The sequence below is a fragment of the Mobula hypostoma genome, chromosome 9, assembly GCF_963921235.1.
Source record: "Mobula hypostoma chromosome 9, sMobHyp1.1, whole genome shotgun sequence".
NCBI lineage: Eukaryota > Metazoa > Chordata > Chondrichthyes > Myliobatiformes > Myliobatidae > Mobula > Mobula hypostoma.
In genome coordinates this window covers 1,171,017-1,192,735 of record NC_086105.1, presented here as the reverse complement: position 1 = coordinate 1,192,735, position 21,719 = coordinate 1,171,017, and the positions used below count along the sequence as shown (strand labels likewise).

The 21,719-nt window shown below is 46.5% G+C and overlaps 1 protein-coding gene across 4 annotated transcripts in view; it reads left to right on the top strand.

The window, feature by feature from the left end:
* btbd11b (BTB (POZ) domain containing 11b) overlaps positions 1-21,719 on the top strand; it is a 134,944-nt gene that overhangs the window by 95,352 nt on the left and 17,873 nt on the right. For all 4 annotated transcript variants that reach the window (XM_063057555.1, XM_063057554.1, XM_063057553.1 and 1 more), the window contains exon 12: positions 21,321-21,426. In XM_063057555.1, coding sequence (XP_062913625.1) covers positions 21,321-21,426 — 106 coding nt within the window. The remainder of the gene's footprint in view (positions 1-21,320; positions 21,427-21,719) is intronic.

The window sequence follows — 21,719 nt, the reverse complement described above, 5'->3', positions numbered from 1 at the left end:
CATCAAACCTCAGTGGGAAAGCCTTCTTGCATTTACCCTATCGATGCCCCTCATAATTTTGTATACCTCTGTCAAATCTCCCCTCGATCTTCTGCGTTCTAAAGAATGCAGTCCTAATTTATTCAGTCTTTTCTTATAAATCAGATCCTCCAGACCCAGCAACATCCTTGTAAATTTTTTCTGTACTCTTTCAATCTTATTTACGTCTTTCCTGTAGGTTGGTGACCAAAACTGCACACAACACTCCAAATTAGGCCTCACCAACGTCTTGTACAACTTCAACATAACATCCCATCTCCTGTACTCAGTACATTGATTTATGAAGGCCAATGTGACAAAAGCTTTCTTTACAACCCTACCTACCTGTGACACCACTTTGAACTAATTATGTGCCAATATTCTGAGATGCTTTGGTTTTACAACACTGCTCGGTGCTCTCCCAGTCACTGTGCAAGACCTATTCTAGTCACTCCTATCGAAGTGCAAAACCTCGCGCTTGTCTGCATTCAATTCCCAGTTTTTCAGCTGATGCAAACCCCTCTGCAAGCCATGACAGCCTTCCTCGCTGTCCACCACACCCCCACACTTGGTGTCATCCACAAATTTACTGATCCAGTTAACCAGATTATCATTGTTGCAGCAGCCACTGTCTGAGTTGACGTAGTCGGAGTGGTGATCTTAAGGCTTTAGCTCTTTGAGGCTTCACTCAGAGAAAGTAAAGAAAAGCAAGTTTTTTTCCTCCTTTATGCCTGCTCGGCTGGGACAGTAGAGATGCCAGGCAGGATCATGGAATGCTCCTCCTGCGGGATGTGGGAAGGCAGGGACACCTCTAGTGACCCTGACGGCTACAACTGTGAGATGTGCATCCAGCTGCAACCTCTAACAATCCGCAGTTAAAGGATGAAATATCTTTATTGTCATTGCATAGTACAACTTGTCATGTACCAATACAGCGAAAATGAGTTTGCAACTCTCGTACTCAATGCTATAAAACAACAAATAAAATAAATGCACAATAATTAAAATCAAGTAACCAGCCAGTACAAGCAAAGTCCAGCAGTACAAAAGCACAACTCAGATGCGTGACAGCCATAAAACCAGTATTAAAGTAGCAATATAACAAATTTATAGATGATGCTTGATTGATTGGTTCAGAGCAATTATAGCTCTGTGGAAAAAGATATTTTTCAGTCTGGAAGTGCGGGCATAGAAAATCTTATAACATCTGCCAGATGGAAGAAGTTCAAACAGATGATTGCATGGGTGTGTATTGTCCTTACAGATGCTTGTAGCTTTCCTTAGGCAGCGAGAGCTGTAGGTGTCCTCCAGGGCTGGGAGCTGTGTCCCGATGATCTTCTGTGCGCTAGAGACGACCTGCTGAAGTGCTTTCCTATCAGCTGCTGTACAACTGAGATATCACACAGAGATGCAGTATGTTAAGATGCTCTCTATGGTGCAGCGGTAAAGGGTCAGCAGCATCTGTTCAGGTAGACCAGCTTTCTTCAGCGTCCTGAGGAAAAACAAGAATTGCTGTGCTTTCTTAACTATGTAGTGATGTTAATGGACTATGTAAGGTCTTCTGAGATGTGTATTCCCAGAAACCTGAAACTGGACACTCTCTCCACTATGTCTCCATTAATGTGGACTGGAGCATACTCATCATCCAAAGTTGATAACTAGCTCCTTAGTCATTGCTGTATTAAGAGACAGGTTGTTCTCTGAGCACCCACTCACTAAGTCGGTACCTCCTCTCTGTACACTGGTTCGTCTCTGTTGGAGATCAACCCGATCACTGTTGTGTCGTCTGCGAATTTGACGATGGTATTGATGTTAAATGCAGGTACACAGTCGTGTGTGAAGAGGGAGTAGAGTATGGGACTCAATACACAAAAAAGAGTTGGAGCTGGAACTGGATGAACTGTGGATCATTCGGGAGGTTGAGGGGTGATAGGACATAAAGAGAGGTAGTTACATTCAAGGTGCAGGACACAGGAAACTGGGGGGCCAGTTAGGAAAGGAAAAGGGGTAAGGTGTCAATGCAGAGTGCCCCATGGCCATCCCCCTCAACGACAGGATACTGTCAGGGGGTGGGGGGGGTGACCTAAAAGAGGAAAGTCACAGTGGTCGAGTCTCTGGCACTTAGTCTGCCTCTGTGACTCAGAAGGGAAGCGGGGAGAAGAGGCACACTGTGGTGAGAGGGGATTTGTTAGTTAGGGAAACAAGACAGGAAGTTCCTGGATGGTATGTTGCTTCCTGGGTGCCAGGGTCTGGGATATCTCGGATCGAGTCCTCAGCATTCTCAAGTGGGAGGGTGAACAGCCAGAAGTTGTGGTCCATGTAGGTACCAATGACATGGGTAGGACGAATGATGAGGTTCTGCAAAGGCAGTTGAGGGAGTTAGGTGCTAAGCTAAAGGGCAGGACCTCCAGAATCGTGATCTCAGGATTGCTACCTGTGCCACGTGGTAGTGAGGCCCAAACTAGGAACATCATACAGTTTAATACGTGGCCAAGGAGTTGGTGTAGGAGGGACGGTATAAGATTTTTGGATCATTGGGCTCTCTTCCAGAAAAGATGGGACCTGTACAGAAGGAACAGCTTACACCTGAACTGTAGGAGACTAATGTCCTAGTGGGAAGGTTTGTTAATGCTGCACGGTGGGGTTTAAATTAGAGTTGTAGGGGGATGGGAACTAGAATGCCAGAGCAGTTAATGGAGAGGTTGTGAAGGCAGATGTTGGTGAGACCTCAGACAGAGTTAGGAATCAATAGGTTGAGCCAGGTGTGACAAAATCAAAAAAGGGTGAATACAGGACTGGAAGTGTGTTTCTGACTGCGTGCAGTATACGGAATAAGGTAGATGAACTTGCAGCACAATTGCAGATCGGCAGGTGTGATGTTGTAGGCATCACTGAATCATACGGAAAGACTATAGCTGGGAACTTAATATCCAAGGATACACATTGTATCAAAAAGGATAGGTAGGAAGGCAGAGGGGGTGGCGTTGCTCTGTTCAAAAAGATGAAATCAAATTATTAGAAAGGGGTGACATAGCGTCTGAAGGTGTTGAATCATTGTGGATAGAGCTAAGGAACTACAAAGGTTAAAAAAAAAGGACCCTGATAGGAGTTGTATACAGACCCCCAACAGAACTTAGATTTTCAGAATGCCTTTGCGAAGTAAAAGCATTTCAGGATGTATATTATATACATTTCTCTAACATTAAATGTACTTTTGAAACCTCTTGAAACAAGGTGCCATACATGAGACTGCTTAACAAGCTATGAGCCCAGGGTATCACAGAAAAGATTCCAGCATGGATAAAGCAGTGGCTGATTGGCAAGAGGCAAAGAGTGGGAATAAAGGGAGCCTTTTCTGTTTGGCTGCCGGTTACTAGCAGTGTTCTACAGGGGTCTGTGTTGGGACCAGTTCTTTTTACGTTATATATCAATGATTTGGATGATGGAATTGATGGCTTTGTTGCCATGTTTGCAGACAGTATGAAAATAGGTGGAGGGCAGGTAGTTTTGAAGAAGTAGAGAGGCTACAGAAGGACTTAGACAGATTAGGAGATTGGGCAAAGAAGTGGCAGATGGAATACAGTGTTGGGAAGTGTATGGTCATGCACTTTGGTAGAAATATTGAGAAGGAAAATACAAAAATCTGAGATGCAAAGGGATGTGGGAGTCCTTGTGCAGTATTCCCTAAAAGTTAATTTGCAGGTTGAATCTGTGATGAGGAAGGCAAATACAATGTTAATATTGTGGCATTACTGGTCAGGGATACTATTACAGCTACAGAAAGGGTGGGTAATGTAGCAGGATCCTCTTTTGAGTCAGTATGGGTGGAAGTCAGGGACAGGATGGGAGCAGTTACTCTACTGGGGGTATTCTGTAGGCCCCCTGGTAGCAGCAGAGATACAGAGGAGCAGATTGGGAGGCAGATTTTGGAAAGGTGCAAAAATAACACGGTTGTTATCATGGGTGACTTTAACTTCCCTAATATTGATTGGCACCTGATTAGTTCCAAGGGTTTAGATGGGGCAGAGTTTGTTAAGTTTGTCCAGGACGGATTCCTGTCACAGTATGTGGACAGGCCGACCAGGGGGAATGCCATACTAGATCTAGTACTAGGTAATGAACCGGGTCAGGTCACAGATCTCTCGGTGGGTGAGCATCTGGGGGATAGTGACCACCGCTCCCTGGCCTTTATAATTATCATGAAAAAGGATAGAATCAAAGAGGACAGGAAAATTTTTAATTGGGGAAAGGCAAATTGTGAGGCTATAAGGCTAGAACTTGCGGGTGTGAATTGGGATGATGTTTTTGCAGGGAAATGTACTATGGACATGTGGTCGATGTTTAGAGATCTCTTGCAGGATGTAAGGGATAAATTTGTCCCGGTGAGGAAGATAAAGAATGGTAAGGTGAAGGAACCATGGGTGACAAGTGAGGTGGAAAATCTAGTCAGGTGGAAGAAGGCAGCATACATAAGGTTTAGGAAGCAAGGATCAGATGGGTCTATTGAGGAATATAGGGAAGCAAGAAAGGAGCTTAAGAAGGGGCTGAGAAGAGCAAGAAGGGGGCATGAGAAGGCCTTGGTGAGTAGGGTAAAGGAAAACCCCAAGGCATTCTTCAATTATGTGAAGAAAAAAAGGATGACAGGAGTGAGGGTAGGACCAATTAGAGAATAAAGATGGGAAGATGTGCCTGGAGGCTGTGGAAGTAGTGAGGTCCTCAATGAATACTTCTCTTCGGTATTCACCAGTGAGAGGGAACTTGATGATGGTGAGGACAATAAGAGTGAGGTTGATGTTCTGGAGCATGTTGATATTAAGGGAGAGGAGGTGTTGGAGTTGTTAAAATACATTAGGACAAATAAGTCCCCGGGGCCTAATGGAATATTCCCCAGGCTGCTCCACAAGGCGAGGGAAGAGATTGCTGAGCCTCTGGCTAGGATCTTTATGTCCTTGTTGTCCACGGGAATGGTACTGGAGGATTGGAGGGAGGCGAATGTTGTTCCCTTGTTCAAAAAAGGTAGTGGGGATAGTCCGGGTAATTATAGACCAGTGAGCCTTACATCTGTGGTGGGAAAGCTGTTGGAAAAGATTCTTAGAGATAGAATCTATAGGCATTTAGAGAATCATGGTCTGATCAGGGACAGTCAGCATGGCTTTGTGAAGGGCAGATCGTGTCTAACAAGCCTGATAGAGTTCTTTGAGGAGTTGACCAGGCATATAGATGAGGGTAGTGCAGTGGATGTGATCTATATGGATTTTAGTAAGGCATTTGACAAGGATCCACACAGTAGGCTTATTCAGAAAGTTAGAAGGCATGGGATCCAGGGAAGTTTGGCCAGGTGGATTCAGAATTGCCTTGCCTGCAGAAGGCAGAGGGTCGTGGTGGAGGGAGTACATTCACATTGGAGGATTGTGACTAGTGGTGTCCCACAAGGATCTGTTCTGGGACCTCTACTTTTCGTGATTTTTATTAACGACCTGGATGTGGGGGTAGAAGGGTGGATTGGCAAGTTTGCAGACGACACAAAGGTTGGTGGTGTTGTAGATAGTGTAGAGGATTGTCAAAGATTGCAGAGAGACATTGATAGGATGCAGAAGCGGGCTGAGAAGTGGCAGATGGAGTTCAACCCGGAGAAGTGTGAGGTGGTACACTTTGGAAAGACAAACTCCAAGGCAGAGTACAAAGTAAGTGGCAGGATACTTGGTAGTGTGGAGGAGCAGAGGGATCTCGGGGTACATGTCCACAGATCCCTGAAAGTTGCCTCACAGATGGATAGGGTAGTTAAGAAAGCTTATGGGGTGTTAGCTTTCATAAGTCGAGGGAGAGAGTTTAAGAGTCGTGATGTAATGATGCAGCTCTATAAAACTCTGGTTAGGCCACACTTGGAGTACTGTGTCCAGTTCTGGTCACCTCACTATAGGAAGGATGTGGAAGCATTGGAAAGGGTACAGAGGAGATTTACCAGGATGCTGGCTGATTTAGAAAGTATGCATTATGATCAGAGATTAACGGAGCTAGGGCTTTACTCTTTGGAGAGAAGGAGGATGAGAGGAGACATGATAGAGGTGTACAAGATAATAAGAGGAATAGATAGAGTGGATAGCCAGCGCCTCTTCCCCAGGGCACCACTGCTCAATACAAGAGGACATGGATTTAAGGTAAGGGGTGGGAAGTTCAAGGGGGATATTAGAGGAAGGCTTTTTACTCAGAGTGGTTGGTGCATGGAATGCACTGCCTGAGCCAGTGGTGGAGGCAGATACACTAGTGAAGTTTAAGAGACTACTAGACAGGTATACGGAGGAATCTAAGGTGGGGGCTTATATGGGAGGCAGGGTTTGAGGGTTGGCACAACATTGTGGGCCGAAGGGCCTGTACTGTGCTGTACTCTTCTATGTTCTAATATTCATTTGAAGAGGACCAGAATGTAAAACCAAGGATGTAATGTTGAAACTTTCTAAAGCGCCGGTGAGGCCTCACTTGGAGTATTGTGAACAGATTTGGGCCCCTTATCTTAGAATGGATGTACTGAAGCTGCAGAGAGTTCAAAGGAGGTTTATGAGAATTATTCCAGGATTGAGTGGCTTGTCACTAGAATTCAGATGAATGAGGATGACATTGAAACCTATCGAATGGTGAAAGGTCTTGATAGAGTGGATGTGGAGAGGATGTTTCCTGTGGTGGGAGAGTCTAAAACCAGAGGACACAGCCTCAGAGTAGAGGGGTGTCCTTTTACAACAGAGATGAGAAGGAATTTCTTTAGCCAGAGAGTGGTGAATCTGTGGAATTCTTTGGCGTTGGCACAGGCAGCTGTGGAGGCCAAATCTTTATTTATATTTAAGGCAGAGGTTCATAGATTCTTGATTGCTTGATTGGTTAGGACATGAAGAGATACGGAGAGAAGGCAAGAGATTGGGACTGAGAGGATCGGCCATGATGGAATGGCGGAGCAGATGCGAGGTGTCAGATTGCCTGATCTGCTCCTCTATCTTATGGTCTTATTATTGATATAGACGATATACAACAGGACCCAGTACCAATCTCTGTGGCACATCACTTATCACAGGCCTCCAGTCGGAGAGGCAACCCTCTACCACCACTCTCTGCCTTCTCCAAATGTCTAATCCAAATTACTACCTCGTCCTGAAGGCCAAGCAACTGAATCTTGACCAGTCTCCCATGCGGGACCTTGTCAAAGGCCTTGCGAAAGAAATTTTGACAACATCCGCTGCCTTGCCTTCATCCACTTTCCAGGTGGACAGACGTAACCTACCATGCATGAAGCCATGCTGACTATCCTTAATAGGTCCATGTCTATACAAATACTTATTTATCCTGTTCTTTAGAATACCTTCCAATAACTTTTCCACAACTAATGTCAGAGTCACTGGTCAGTAGTTTACTAGTTTCTGTTTAGAACCTTTTTTAAACAATGAAACAAATCTTCCTATCCTCCAATTCTTCTCCTGTTGCTAAGGGCTTTTTAAATATCTCTGTAGTTTCTTCACTTGTCTTCCATAGGGTCCAAGAGAACACCTTGTCAGGCCCTGGGGAATTATCCACCCTGATTTGCCTCAGGGTAGCCAACACCTCCTCGGTAATCTGTACAGGGTCCATGAAGTTGATGCCGCTTTGCCTCACTTCTACAGACTCTCCAACCGTCTCCTCAGTAAATACAGACACACAGAATGCACTGAAGATATCCTCCATCTGTTTTGGCTCTACCACTGTTCTGGTCTTCCAGAGGACCAATTCTGTGCCTTGCAATCCTTTTAAGACAATAAGATATTGGAACAGAATAAGACCATTTGACTCATCAAGTCTGCTCCGCCAGTTCATCTTGGCTGATCCAATTTTCCTCTCAGCCCCAGTCTCCTGCCTTCTCCCTGTATCCCTTCATGCCCTGACCAATCAAGAACCTATCAACCTCTGCCTTAAATATACATAAAGACTTGGTCTTTACAGCTGCCTATGGCAAAGAATTCCACAGATTCACCACTCGGACTAACGAAATTCTTCATAATTTCTGTTCTAAAAGGATGCCCCTCTGTTCTGAGGCTATGTGCTCTGGTCATAGACTATTCCACCATAGGAAACATCCTCAGCAGGCCAGGCAGCGTCTATGGAAAATAGTACAGTCGACATTTAGGGCCAAGACCTTTCATGAGTCCTGATGAACGGTCTTGGCCTGAAACGCTGACTGTATTCTTTTTTTTTCCATAGATGCTGCCTGGCCTGCTGAGTTCATCCAGCATTTTGTGTGTGTTGCTTGGATTTCCTGCATCTCTTTGTGATAGGAAACATCCTTTCCATATCCACTCTGTCGAGGTATTTCACCATTTGCCAGGTTTCAATGAGGTCACCCCTCATTCTTCTGAATTCTAGTTGAATGAAAGCCCAGAGCCATAGATGCTTTTCATATTACATGGGATTAAATCATTTTCGTGAACCTCTCCAATTCCAGCACATCCTTTCTCAGATAAGGAGCCCAAAGGTGCTCACAATATTCCGAGTGAGGCCTCACCGGTGCATTATAAAGTCATAACATTACATCCTTGCTTTTATATTCTAGTCCTCTTGAAATGAATGCTAACGTTGCATCTGCCTTCCTCTCCACGGACCCAAACTACAAATTAACCTTTAGGGAATCCTGCACAAATACTCCTAAGTCCCTTTGCACCTCAATTTTTTTTTGTGTTTTCTCTTCATCTAGAAAATAGTCAACCCTTTCGTTTCTTCTACCAAAGTGCATGACTGTACACTTCTTGCCGCTGTATTCCACCTGCCATTTATTTGCCATTCTCCCAATCTAAGTCTTTCTGTAGTCACTCTACTTCTTCAAAGCTTCCTGCCCCTCCACCTGCAAACTTTGCAACAAAACCATAAATTCCATCATTAATATATTACATAAAAATAATCAGACCCATCACAGACCCCTGAGGAACACCACTGGTCACCAGCAGCCAACCAGAAAAGGCTCCCTTTATTCCCGCTCTTTACCTCCTGGCAGTCAGCCACTGCTTTATCCATAGTAGAATTCTCCCTGTAATACCATGGGCTCTTAGTTTGTTAAGCAACCTCATGGGGCACCTTGTCAAAGGCCTTCTGAAAATCCAAGTACACAACATCAAAGATTCTCCTTTGTCCATCCTGCTTGTTATTTCTTCAAAGAATTCCAACAGATTTGCCAGGCAGGATTTTCCCTGAGGAAACCATGCTGACTGCAGTCAATTTTGCCATGTGCATCCAAGTACTCTGAAACCACATCCTTAACTATTGTCTCCCACATCTTCCCAACCACTGATTTCAGACTAACTGGCCTATAATTTCCTTTCTTCTGCCCCTCTCCCTGCCTGAAAAATGGAGTGACATTTGCAATTTTCCAGTCTTCCAGAACCATTCCAGAAACTAGTGATTCTTGAAAGATCATTAATGCCTCCACAATCTCTTCAGCTACCTCTTTCAGAACTGTGGGGTGTACAGCTTCTGGTCCAGGTGACTTATCTACCTTCAGACCTTTGTTTCCCAAGAACTTTCTCCCTGGGACTGGTAACTTCACCCTTCATGCTCCCAGACATCAGGAGCTTGCACCGTGCTGCTAGTGTCTTCCACAGAAAAGACTGATGTCAAATACTACTTAAGTTTGTTTGCCATTTCATTGTTCCCTGTTACTACCTCTCCAGCATCATTTTCCAATGGCCCAATGTCCACTCTTGTCCCTCTTACACTTATGTATCTGAGGAAACTTTTGGTATCGTCTTCAATATTATTGGCTAGCTTACTCTCATGTTCCATCTTTACCTTAATGACTACTTTAGTTGCCTTTTGTCGGTATTTGAAGGCTTCCCAATCCTCTAACTTTCCACTATATTTTGCTCTATTATATGCCTTCCCTTTGGCTTTTATGTTGGGTTTGACTTCTCTTGTTTATCCACTGGTGTGTCATCTTGCCTTTAGGCTACTTCTTCCTCTTTGGGATATATATTCTGTGCCTTCTGAATTGCTTCCAGAAATTCCAGCCATTGCTGCTCTGCTGTCATCTCTGACAGTGTTCTTTTCCAATAAATTCCAGCCAACTCCTCTCTCATGCCTCTGCAATTCCCTGTAATCCACTGTAGTGCTGATACATCTGACTTCAGCTTTTTCCAAATTTCAGGGTGAATTCCATTATATTATGATCATTTTCCCCTAAGGGTTCTTTTACTGGAAGGTCTCTAATCAATTCTAGTTTATTGCACAACACCCAATCCAGGATAGCTGATTCCCTGGTGGGCTCAACCATGAGCTGCTCTAAAAAGTCATTTCGTAGGCACTCTAGAAATTCCCCCTCCTGGGATCCAGCACTAACCTAATTTTCCCCATCTGCCTGCATACTGAAGTCCCTCATGACTATTGTCACATTGCCCTTTTGACATGCACTTTCTATCTCCCATTGTAATTTGTAGACCACATCCTTACTGCTGTTTGGGGGTCTGTATACAACTCCCCTCGGGGTCTTTTTTACCAACTGTAGTTCCTTAGTTCTGTCCACAGCAATTCAACACCTTCCGACCTTATGTTACCTATTTCCAATGATCTGATTTCATTTTTTTTACCAACAGAGCAACACCGTTGCCACCTTCCTGCCTATCCTTTCAATACTTTGTGTATCCTTGGACATTAAGCTCCTAGCTATAATCTTACAGCCATGATTCAGTGATGCTACAACATCACACATGCAAATCTGAAACTGTGCTACAAGTTCATCTACCTTAATATTACACTTTCAGTCCTGTATTCACCCTTTTCAATTTTTGTCTACCTTTTACATTGCAAATCATCCTGTTGACTGCAATTTTGCCCTGTCATCAGCCTCTCCTTGCTAGGAGTCTCACTACATATTGGCTCTATATGTAAACCAACTACCTCATCTTTAGTACTATCACTCCAGTTCCCATGCCCTTGTTGAATTAGTTTAAACCCACCCGAACAACTCTAGCCAACCTGCCTGCAATGATATTGGACCCCCTCGGGTTCAAGTCCCTTTTGTACAGGTCATACTTTCCCTTGAAGAGATCCCAATGATCCATAAATCTGAACCCCAGCCCCCTGCACCAGTTTCTCAGCCACGTAGTCACCTGCCTAATTATTTTACTCTTGCCCTCACTGGCATGTGGCACAGGCAGCAATCCAGAGATTACTACCCTGGAGGTCCTGTTTCTCAGCTTTCTACCTTGCTCCAAAAAAATCTCTCTTCAGGACCTCCTCACCTTGCCTACCTGTGTCATTGATGCCAATATGCACCAAGACTTCTGGCTGCTCGCCCTTGCCCTTGAGAATGCCATGGACCCGATCCAAGACATCCCTGATCCTGACACCAGGGAGGCAACTTACCATCCAGGTGCCTCTATTGTGTCCCAGAACCTCATCTCTGTTCCTCTGACGAGGGAATCTCCTATCAACACTGCAGTCCTCTTCACTCTCTGTTCTTCTGAGCCACAACACCACACTCAGTGCCAGAGACCCAGTCACCGTGGCTCCCCCCAGTTGGTCATCCCCCTCAATAGTATCTAAAGTTATATACTCACTGTCAAGGGGAGCAGCCATATCTGTACCCTGCGCTGGCTGTGCATTTCCCTTCCTTCTCCTGACAGTCACCCAGTTACCTGTCTCCTGCAACCTAGGGGTGACTGCCTCCCTGTAGCTCCTCCTCATTCTCCCATATGAGAGCTGCAACTCCAGTTCCCAATACATTCTCTCAGTGCACCTGGTGCAAATGTGTTTATCTGGGAGACTGGAGATCTGACATCCCACACAGAGTACAAAACATTGCTCCTGGGTCCATTCTCACTAACCTACGATGCTCTATGTGGAATGAACAGAGAAAGAGTGACTTTCAAGGCAATCTACTTCACCCAAACCTGACCTAGCCTAAGGTCACTCTGAACACTGACACGCTCCAAATTAATGGCTGCCCCAAGAATGGCTTCTCTGCTTGCACTAATTATTCTTATTGGCCCTTTTTAATCAAATGAATCAAGTTTAATTATCATTCAGACTATACATGGATACAGTTGAACGAGGCAGCATTCCCCTGGGGCCTGGGTGCATTACATATATTCAAAATAACGAGGGAGAGAAGAAGAAACACACACAAACGTTGTTACACACATAGTCCAAGTCCCTGAGCGACATGCAAATTGATGGGACAGCTCCTGGCAGCCAGCCTGTCCTTCGTGTCAGTCGAACACTGGAGGGCAGCTCTGTTCGGAGAGGCCGCTCCCAGCTGACCACAGACTCCAGTGTTGTCTGAGCTGCACTGCAGATGAGACAGTCACTCACCGTCGCACTGCAGCCCAGACGGTCGCTCACCGCCGCACTGCGGCCGAGACGGTCGCTCACCGCCGCACTGCGGCCGAGACGGTCGCTCACCGCCGCACTGCGGCCGAGACGGTCGCTCACCGCCGCACTGCGGCCGAGGCGGTCGCTCACCATTGCACTGCACGCTGCTTTCGTGTGGCAACTCCGCTGTCTGTGAGTAGCCAGCAACAGCATGGTCTGCACCCAGGCCAGCTCCTCCAAGCCTTCTCCTGGTCAACCATCGACTCCTCCTTTCCCAGCTGACAGCTCTGTACAGTGAACAGACTGCAGTAGACGTGCTGTACCTGTTGTTCTTGGAATCCAGTATAGTCTTAAGATCACAAAAAATACATTTTATAAAGAAGAGTGCTCCTGAGAGCCGCTGTGTTTCCAACACACTGCCATCTTACCGGGAGAATCCTTCTTGCTGATTGGTGGCTCCTCAAATCAGATAAACTGCAGCAAAACTCTGCCTTTGAAATCTCAGTCACCCTCAATCATTGCCCTTTTTATGCAGCCCTGACATGCCCCCACAATGTCTTCATCCACCTCTTTCAGAACCCTGGGGTCTACAGCAGGGTCCAGGTGACTCGGCTACCTTCAGACCTTTCAGTTTCCCAAGAACCTTCTCGCTAGCAATGCTAATTTCACACACTTCATGACCCCTGACACCTGCAACTTCCACCATACTGTCTTCCATAGTCAAAACTGTTGTAAAATGTTTGTATAATTCAGTCCTTCCGTCATTTCCTTGTTCCTCCATTACTATCTCTCCACCATTGTTTTTCAGTAGTCTGATATCCACTCTCGCCATCCTTTTACACATTATGTATCTGAAGAAACTTTTGGTCTGCTCTTTGCTCTTAACATACCGGTACGAGAATCTGGGGATTCCCCTTCACCTTGTCTGCTAGAGCAACTTTATGCCCTCTTTTAGCCTTCCTGATTTCTTTTTTAAGAGCTCTTTTGCATTTGTTCTACTCCATAAGCACCTCATTTGTTCCTACTTGCCTACACCTGCTATGCACCTCCTTTTTCTCTTACCTGGTGTCTTAATATCTCTTTAAAAACCAAGGTTTTCTACACTTGTTACCTTTGGGTCACTTGCTTCTGTAATATAGCCCCATTAACATGGTCATACCTTCCTTATTTCTCAGTTCACCCATAATGCCTCTCTAGTCGAGTTCTCCAGTCTATCCTGACAGCACTACCGTGACGTTTTCCCTGACTAGTAATGCCATCCCTCCTCCTCTAATCCCTCCTGCTCTGTCATGTCTTAAAATGATAGAATCCCAGAATATTGAGCTGCCAGTCCTGACCTTCCTCCCACCAAGTCTCACTAATGGCTACAGTGTCATAATTCCAGGTATTGATCCATGCCCTGAGCTTATCTGCCTTTCCTGTGATACTTATTGCATTGAATTATATGCAGCTCAGGACACCAGTCACACCATTCCCAACCTTTATCTGAGATCTTAATAATGCCTGCCTCCACTAACTGTTTTGGCACTCCGGTTGCCATCCTCCTGAAATTCTAGTTTAATCTACACTGTACAGCATTAACAAATCTTCCTCTTAGGATATTAGTCTCCTTCCAGTTCAGGTATAAACCGTCCCTTCTGCAGGTCCCACCTTCCCTCAAAGAGAGCCCAATGATCCAAAAGTCTTATGCCCACCCTCCTACACCAACTCCTTAGCCACATTTTAAACTGTATAATCTTCTTAGTTCTGGCCTCACTGGCACATGCACGGGTAGCAATCCTGAGATCATAACCCTGGAGATCCTCCCCTTTAACTTAGCACCTAACTCTCTGAACTCACTTTGCAGAACCTCATCACTCATCCTACCCATGTCATTGGTACCTACATGGACCACGGCCTCTGGCTCTTCACCCTCCCACTTAAGAATGCTGAGGACTCAATCTGAGTTATCCCAGACTCTGGCACCTGGGAGGTAATATGCCAACCGGGAATCTCGTTCTCGCTCACAGAACCTCCTTTCTGGTCCCCTAACTAACGAATCCCCTATCACTACAGTCTGCCTCTTCTCCCCACCTCTGAGTCACAGAGTCAGACTCTGTGCCAGAGACCCGACCACCATGACTTTCCTCTGGGTAGCCACCCCCCCCACCCCCCCAAAACCACCTGACAGTATCCAAAGTGATATACCTGTTGTTGAGGGGGATGGCCACTGGGTACTCAGCACCGGGTCCTTCACCCCTTTCCCCTTCCCAGTTTCCTGTGTCCTGCCCCTTGGGTGTAACTACTTCTCTCTATGTCCTATCTATCATCCCTCAACCTCCCGAATGACCCAGAGTTCATTCAGTTCCAGCTCCAGCTGCTTAACACGGGTTGTTAGAACCTACAGCTGGATGCACTTCTCACAGTTGTGGTTGTCAGGGATACTGGGAGTCTCCCTGTATTCCCACATCCTGCAAGAGGAACATTCCACTATTCTGACTGGCATCTCTACTGCTCGGCTGAGGAAATGTAAAGAAGGCGGGGAGAAGAGCTCTACCTTCGACTTTTTTTCTTTTGATTTCTCTGACTGAAGCCTCAAAGCTCGCCTCTAAATCTCCACTCTGACTCTGCCCACTCCAACAATGGCCACTGCGCTTGCCCCTGCCTTGCTTTAATTTGTTCTTTCTAATCGATCCCAAATGCCATTTGGTCACTGGCGGAAGCTGTGGGGTAAAAACACCGCCATGAGTTGCTGACCTTTCAGACTCAATCAGCATACCGGAGTGAAATTCCCTCAATCAGCATACCCGAGTGAAATTCCCTCAATCAGCATACTGGAGTGAAATTCCCTCAATCAGCATACCCGAGTGAAATTACCTCCACTCAAGCTTCTACTCTCCCGATTGGTCGCTGGTCAAAACGGTGTGCACAGTCCGGGAAGAGGGGGGAGCGGTGTAGGGGCAGTTGGGATGGTGTGGGCACTCCGGGAGGGGATGGGGATATTGCGGCGAGGGACGTGGTATGGGCGCTCCGGGAGGGGATGGGGATATTGCGGCGAGGGACGTGGTGTGGACACTCCGGGAGGGGATGGGGATATTGCGGCGGGGGACGTGGTGTGGACACTCCGGGAGGGGATGGGGATATTGCGGCGGGGGACGTGGTGTGGACACTCTGGGAGGGGATGGGGATATTGCGGTGGGGGACGTGGTGTGGACACTCCGGGAGGGGATGGGGATATTGCGGCGGGGGACGTGGTGTGGACACTCCGGGAGGGGATGGGGATATTGCGGCGGGGGACGTGGTGTGGACACTCCGGGAGGGGATGGGGATATTGCGGCGGGGGACGTGGTGTGGACACTCCGGGAGGGGATGGGGATATTGCGGCGGGGGACGTGGTGTGGACACTCCGGGAGGGGATGGGGATATTGCGGCGGGGGACGTGGTGTGGACACTCCGGGAGGGGATGGGGATATTGCGGCGGGGGACGTGGTGTGGACACTCCGGGAGGGGATGGGGATATTGCGGCGGGGGACGTGGTGTGGACACTCCGGGAGGGGATGGGGATCTGACTGTAACCTCACCATGTGTCTTGTCTTCCACCACCCTGCTTTATGGAGTGTCTATTCACCAACACTCAAACCCTCACCATCCCCCACTGAGGAAGAGTTCCCATCCTCAGTGTGGATCCGGATTCTCCCACAAGATGTTCTCCAGCTATTTCACTGGGAGGAGATTGGGTTACGGTTTACAGGCTGGGGCCAGCGCCCTTTTCTGACCCACTAATACCCTTGCCTGACTCATTGACTGTAGCATTTCGTGTGGTAGTTAAAGATTCCTCGCCGTTCCTTTGAGTTTTGTTGAGTGAATGCTTTAGGGAAGATGCAAAGGAGGTTCACCAGGATGCTGCCTGGATTAGAGAGCATGTGTTATGAGGATAGGTTGAGTGAGATTGGACTTTTCTGTTTGGAGTGGAGGAGGATGAGAGGTGACTTGATAGAGGTGTACAAGATAAAAGGCACAGACAGAGTGGACAGCCAGAGACTTTTCCCAGGGCAGACATGGTCAGTACCAGAGGACATCCATTTCAGGTGATTGGCGGAAAGTACAGGGGGGATTTCAGTGGCAGTTTATTTTTACCTAGAGTGGTGGGTGAATAGAATGCACTGCTGGGGTGGGGGTGGATGTAGAGATGTTAGGGACATTTCAGAAATTCTCAGTTAGGCACATGGATGACAGGAAAGTGGAGGGAGGGCTCTGTGAGGAGAGAAGGGTTAGAGTGATTGTGGGGAGGGTTATTTCACTTGCCACAGTCTGGTGGGCTGAAGGGCCTGTGCTGTTCTATCAGGTCCTCACTTGTTCTTTCAAACAGCAGCTTTCACACATTCCCTCCATGGTTCAATCATACCCCACCCCTCTCCTGGGATCTCCACTCCCCGTAACTACACCTGGGCCCTTTCCGGGAGAAGCAGTGAACGCTCCCACATCAGGGAACCCAAAGGCACATCAGGTGATCACTTTGTGGATCAGTGACCCCAGGTTCATATTGCCCATCTCCAGAATTCCCTAAACACACGAGATTCTGCAGGTGCTGGAAATCCACAAGAATGCTCACAAAATGCTGGCAGGCAGGACTGAACAGTCGACGTTCAGAACGGAAACCCTTCATCAGGACCAGTCATACTGCCTGCCCTGCTGAGTTCCTCCAGCATTTTGTGCATGTTGCTCTGCAATTTCCGGTCATTCACCCACTCTCGTCTGTACCTCCAGCTGTTCCAATGAACCCCAGCCTCAGCTCAAAAAAACGTCAGACATAATGGAGCTACTGGGACTAAACTTCTGGTGACCAGTCTTTCTAAACTGTTGCTCAAGCTCCCTGTGTTCTGTCTTCTCACCCTCCCTGGCAGGGTCAGGTTTTGATTTTCAGCTCCGGCTGACACCAGCTCAGCCTTGCCTTTTGTTACCCTTCCCCACTCTCTCCCACCAGCACAATCACTTTTTCCTGGTCCGTGTCCTGGAGCCTCTTCCCAATCATCCACATGTTTTATAGAACACTGCCATACGGAAAAAAACCCTTCTAGTCCATGCCAGACTATTAATCTGCATAGTCCCATTGACCCTGTGCCTACACATAGCCCTCCGTACCTCTCCCATCCATGGATTTATCCAAATTTCTCCTAAATATTGAAATCAACACCACTTCCACAGACAGTTCATTTCACACTCTCACCACCCTCTGAAGAAATCCCCCCTCATGTTCCCTTTAAACTTCTCACCTTTCACCCTTAATCATGACCTCTAGTTCTAATCTCACCCAACCTCAGTGGAAAAAGCCTGTTTGCATTTATCCTGTCTGTATCCGTCATAACTTAGTATACCTCTATCAAATTTCCTCTCATTCTCCTGTGCTCCAGGGAATGGTCCTAACCTCCTCAGGTATTTAAATTCTGGCAACATCCTTCTAAATTTTCTCTTCACCCCTTCAATCTTATTTACATCTTTTCTGTTAGGTGACTAAAACTGGACATAGTACACCAAATTAGGAATCACCGATGTCATATGCAACTTCAAGATAAGGGTTTTATTGCTAACACTGTCTCCAGCTTTGGTGAAAGACCATTGATCTGCAATGTGAATTATAGTTCTGTCACTGCGGACACTACCGGACCTGCTGAACGTTTCCAGCATCAAGACTGCAACATATTCAAGGGACATGTTGAGTGTAAAACAAAGTCATTATAATTCAGTAGTCAAAACAAAGAAACATAGAACAGAGAAAACCTACAACACAACACAAGCCCTTCAGCCTACAAAGTTGAGCCGAACATGTCCCTACCTTAGAAATTACTAGGCTTACCCATAGCCCTCTATTTTACAAAGTTCCATGTACCTATCTAAATGTCTCTTAAAAGACCCTGTCATATCTGCCTCCACCACCGTTGCCGGCAGCCCATTCCACGCACTCACCACTCTCTGCGTAAAAAAAACTTACCCCTGATATCTCCTCTGTACCTACTCCCCAGCACGTTAAACCTGTGTCCTCTTGCGGCAACCATTTCAGCCCTGGGAAAAAGCCTCTGACGATCCACACGATCAATGCCTCTCATCATCTTGTACACCTCTATCAGGTCATGTCTCATCCTCCGTCGCTCCAAGAAGAAAAGGCCAAGTTCACTCAACCTATTCTCATAAGGCATGCTCCCCAATCCAGGCAACATCCTTGTAAATCTCCTCTGCACCCTTTCCATGGCTTCCACATCCTTCCTGTAGTGAGGCGACCAGAACTGAGCACAGTACTCCAAGTGGTGTCTGACCAGGGTCCTATATAGCTGCAACGTTACCTCTCGGCTCCTAAATTCAATTCCGCGATTGATGAAGGCCAATACACCGTATGCCTTCTTAACCACAGAGTCAACCTGCGCAGCTGCTTTGAGCATCCTATGGACTCGGACCCCAAGATCCCTCTGATCCTCCACACCGCCAAGAGTCTTGCCTTTAATACTATATTCTGGTATCATATTTGACCTACCAGTTTAAGCCTTCAATTTCCTGCCTGATAGCCTCATAATTCCCCTTACTCCAGTTAAATGCTTTTCTAACTTGTCTGTTCCTATCTCTCTCCAATGCTATTCTAAAGGAGACAGAATTATGATCACTATCTCCAAAATGCTCTCCCACTGAGAGACCTGACACCTGACCAGGTTCATTTCCCAATACCAAATCAAGCATAGCCTCTCCTCTTGTAGGCTTATCTACATATTGTGTCAAGAAACCTTCCTGAACACACCTAACAATCTCCACCCCAGCTAAACCCCTTGCTCTAGGGATTTTTAAAAAAATATGTGGAGATAGAAGAAAGACCATATTTAGAACGCTGGTCCTTTCTCAGTGCCCCTCCTGTAGAGTGTACTGAGTGCTTGGAACATCAGCATGAGAACAATAAGTTGATAGGGTGGGTGAAGGTATGTGCTGTGTTGGCCTTCATTAGCCGGGGGATTAAGTTCAAGAGCCAGAAGGTAATACTGCATCTTTATAAAACCCTGGTTAGACCACACTTGAAATATTGTGCTCAGTTCTGGACACATTATAGGAAGGGTGTGGAAGCTTTAGAGATGGTGCAGAGGAGATTTACCAGGGGATGCTGCCTGGATTAGGAAGCATCTCTTATGAGGATAGGTTAAGTGAGCTAAGGGTGTTTTCCTTGGAGTGAAAGAAGATGAGAGGTGACTTGATAGTGGTGTATAATATGAGGCATAGATAAAGTGGACAGATCTGGGACTTTTTCCCAGGGTTGAAATGACTAATGCAAGAAGACATAATTTTTAGGGTTTCAGAGGAAAGTACGGGGGGGGGTGGATTTCAGAGGTAAGTTTTGATTTACAGAGTGGTAGGACATGGAATGGCTTGCCAGAGTTGGTGGGAGAGGCAGATACAATAGGGACATTTAAGAACACACATTCTTTCTCTCACTCTCCTTTTTCTCCCTCTGTCCCTCTGAATATACCTCTTGCCCATCCTCTGGGTCACCCCACCCCCGTCTTTCTTCCCGGACCTCCTGTCCCATGATCCTCTCGTATCCCCTTTTGCCTATCACCTGTCCAGCTCTCAGCTCTATCCCTCCCCCTCCTGTCTTCTCCTATCATTTTGCATCTCCCCCTCCCCCTCCAGCTTTCAAATCCCTTACTCACTCTTCCTTCAGTTAGTCCTGACGAAGGGTCTCGGCCTGAAACGTCGACTGCGCCTCTTCCTATAGATGCTGCTTGGCCTGCTGCGTTCACCAGCAACTTTGATGTGTGTTGCTTGAATTTCCAGCATCTGCAGAATTCCTGTTGTTTGCGTTTAAGAAACTCTTGATAGGTACATGGGTGATAGAAAAATGGAGGGCTATACAAAAGGAAAGGGTTAGATTGATCTTGGAATAGGTTAAAAGTTTGACAAAACGTCATGATCTGCAGGGTCTGTAGTGTTCGATGGTATTAGTCCACAAAAAGGAAATATTCGGGACAGGTGATCAAAGGCTTTGAGAGGTCCACTTTAAGGAGCTTTTTGGAGGCACAAGGTGGAGAGGTTTGGTCAGGGATTTCTGGACTATCGAGCGGTGGGAAAGATTTCAGTGAAGGACGAGGCAGATAGCAGGAGTACCGAGGTCAGGGGTGCCAGCCTGAGGAGTTTGCAGAGGGAGGGAGAGATGAGGCAGAGAGGCTTTCAACATGGATGATTAGAATTTCTCAATCGAATGGTGGTTAACCAAAAAACATGGAACTGGGTGAACAGAGTTTGAGACAGTTTGGTGGTTTTTGGAGCACGTTGGGTTTTGGAGCAGGACTGAGTGGGAGTTATAGCAGCAGTGATCCACTCCAGAGCAGAAGATGCGCTGAAGTGACATGTCCAATTTCACAAACCGCATGGCTTCACGTGACTGCCTGTGTGGTAATGAGAGATTAGCTGATTAACTTTGTCACATGTACACCAAAGCATACAGTGAAACGCATCATTTTGTGTCAATTAAATCAGCGAAGATTGTGTTAGGCAGCCTGCAAATGTAGCCACACCTCCAGTGCTTACATAGATTATTAGATTATGAGGACACACAGTCCTCTTTTATTGTCATTTAGTAATGCATTTAGAAATGATACAATATTCATTTATACAACAACATAGCACGCCCACAACTCACTAAACTGATACGATTTTGGGCTGTGGGAGGAAACCAGAGCACCTGGAGGAGACCAATATGGTCATGGGGAAACCGTGCAAGCTCCTTACAGATAAAGGCAGGAATTGCACTCTGATCGGTAATCAGTGGGGGTATAATGTGACACCAACTGCTCTACTGCTGCACTGCCCAGTCTACAGGGGGTTAGCCACATGCCCGGGTTCCTGGTGCCAGTCTCAGGAAGCAGCTGTGGATTCTTCTCAAGGAGGAGTTGGTGGTGCTTTCATTAAGATGTGTTGCAGGAACATTGCTGAATTCACTCAGTCTCACTCTGATTTCTCTCTGACGCTAGAACGAAGCCATCAGTCAGCAGTTGGCAGCAATTTTCACTCAGTGCTACGGCCCATACCCAATCCCCAAGTTCACAGATATCAAACCGAAACAGATTGCTCGCCTGGGTACGTACTCGGTTCACTGACATTTACCCTGCTGTATCCTTGTTGATTATTGTGTAAATTGTAATGAAGTTGAGTTGGCAGGTGACATCATGGATAAAGCATTCATAACCATGGAAAAATCTGCAGATGCTGGAAATCCAAAGCAACACACACACAATGCTGGAGGAACTCAGCACATCAGCAGCATCTACGGAAAACAGTAAAGATAGAAGATTGGCTGACTGGCAGGAGGCATTAAGTGGGAATAAAGGAACCCTTTTCTGATTGGCTGCCAGTGACTAGTGGTGTTGCAC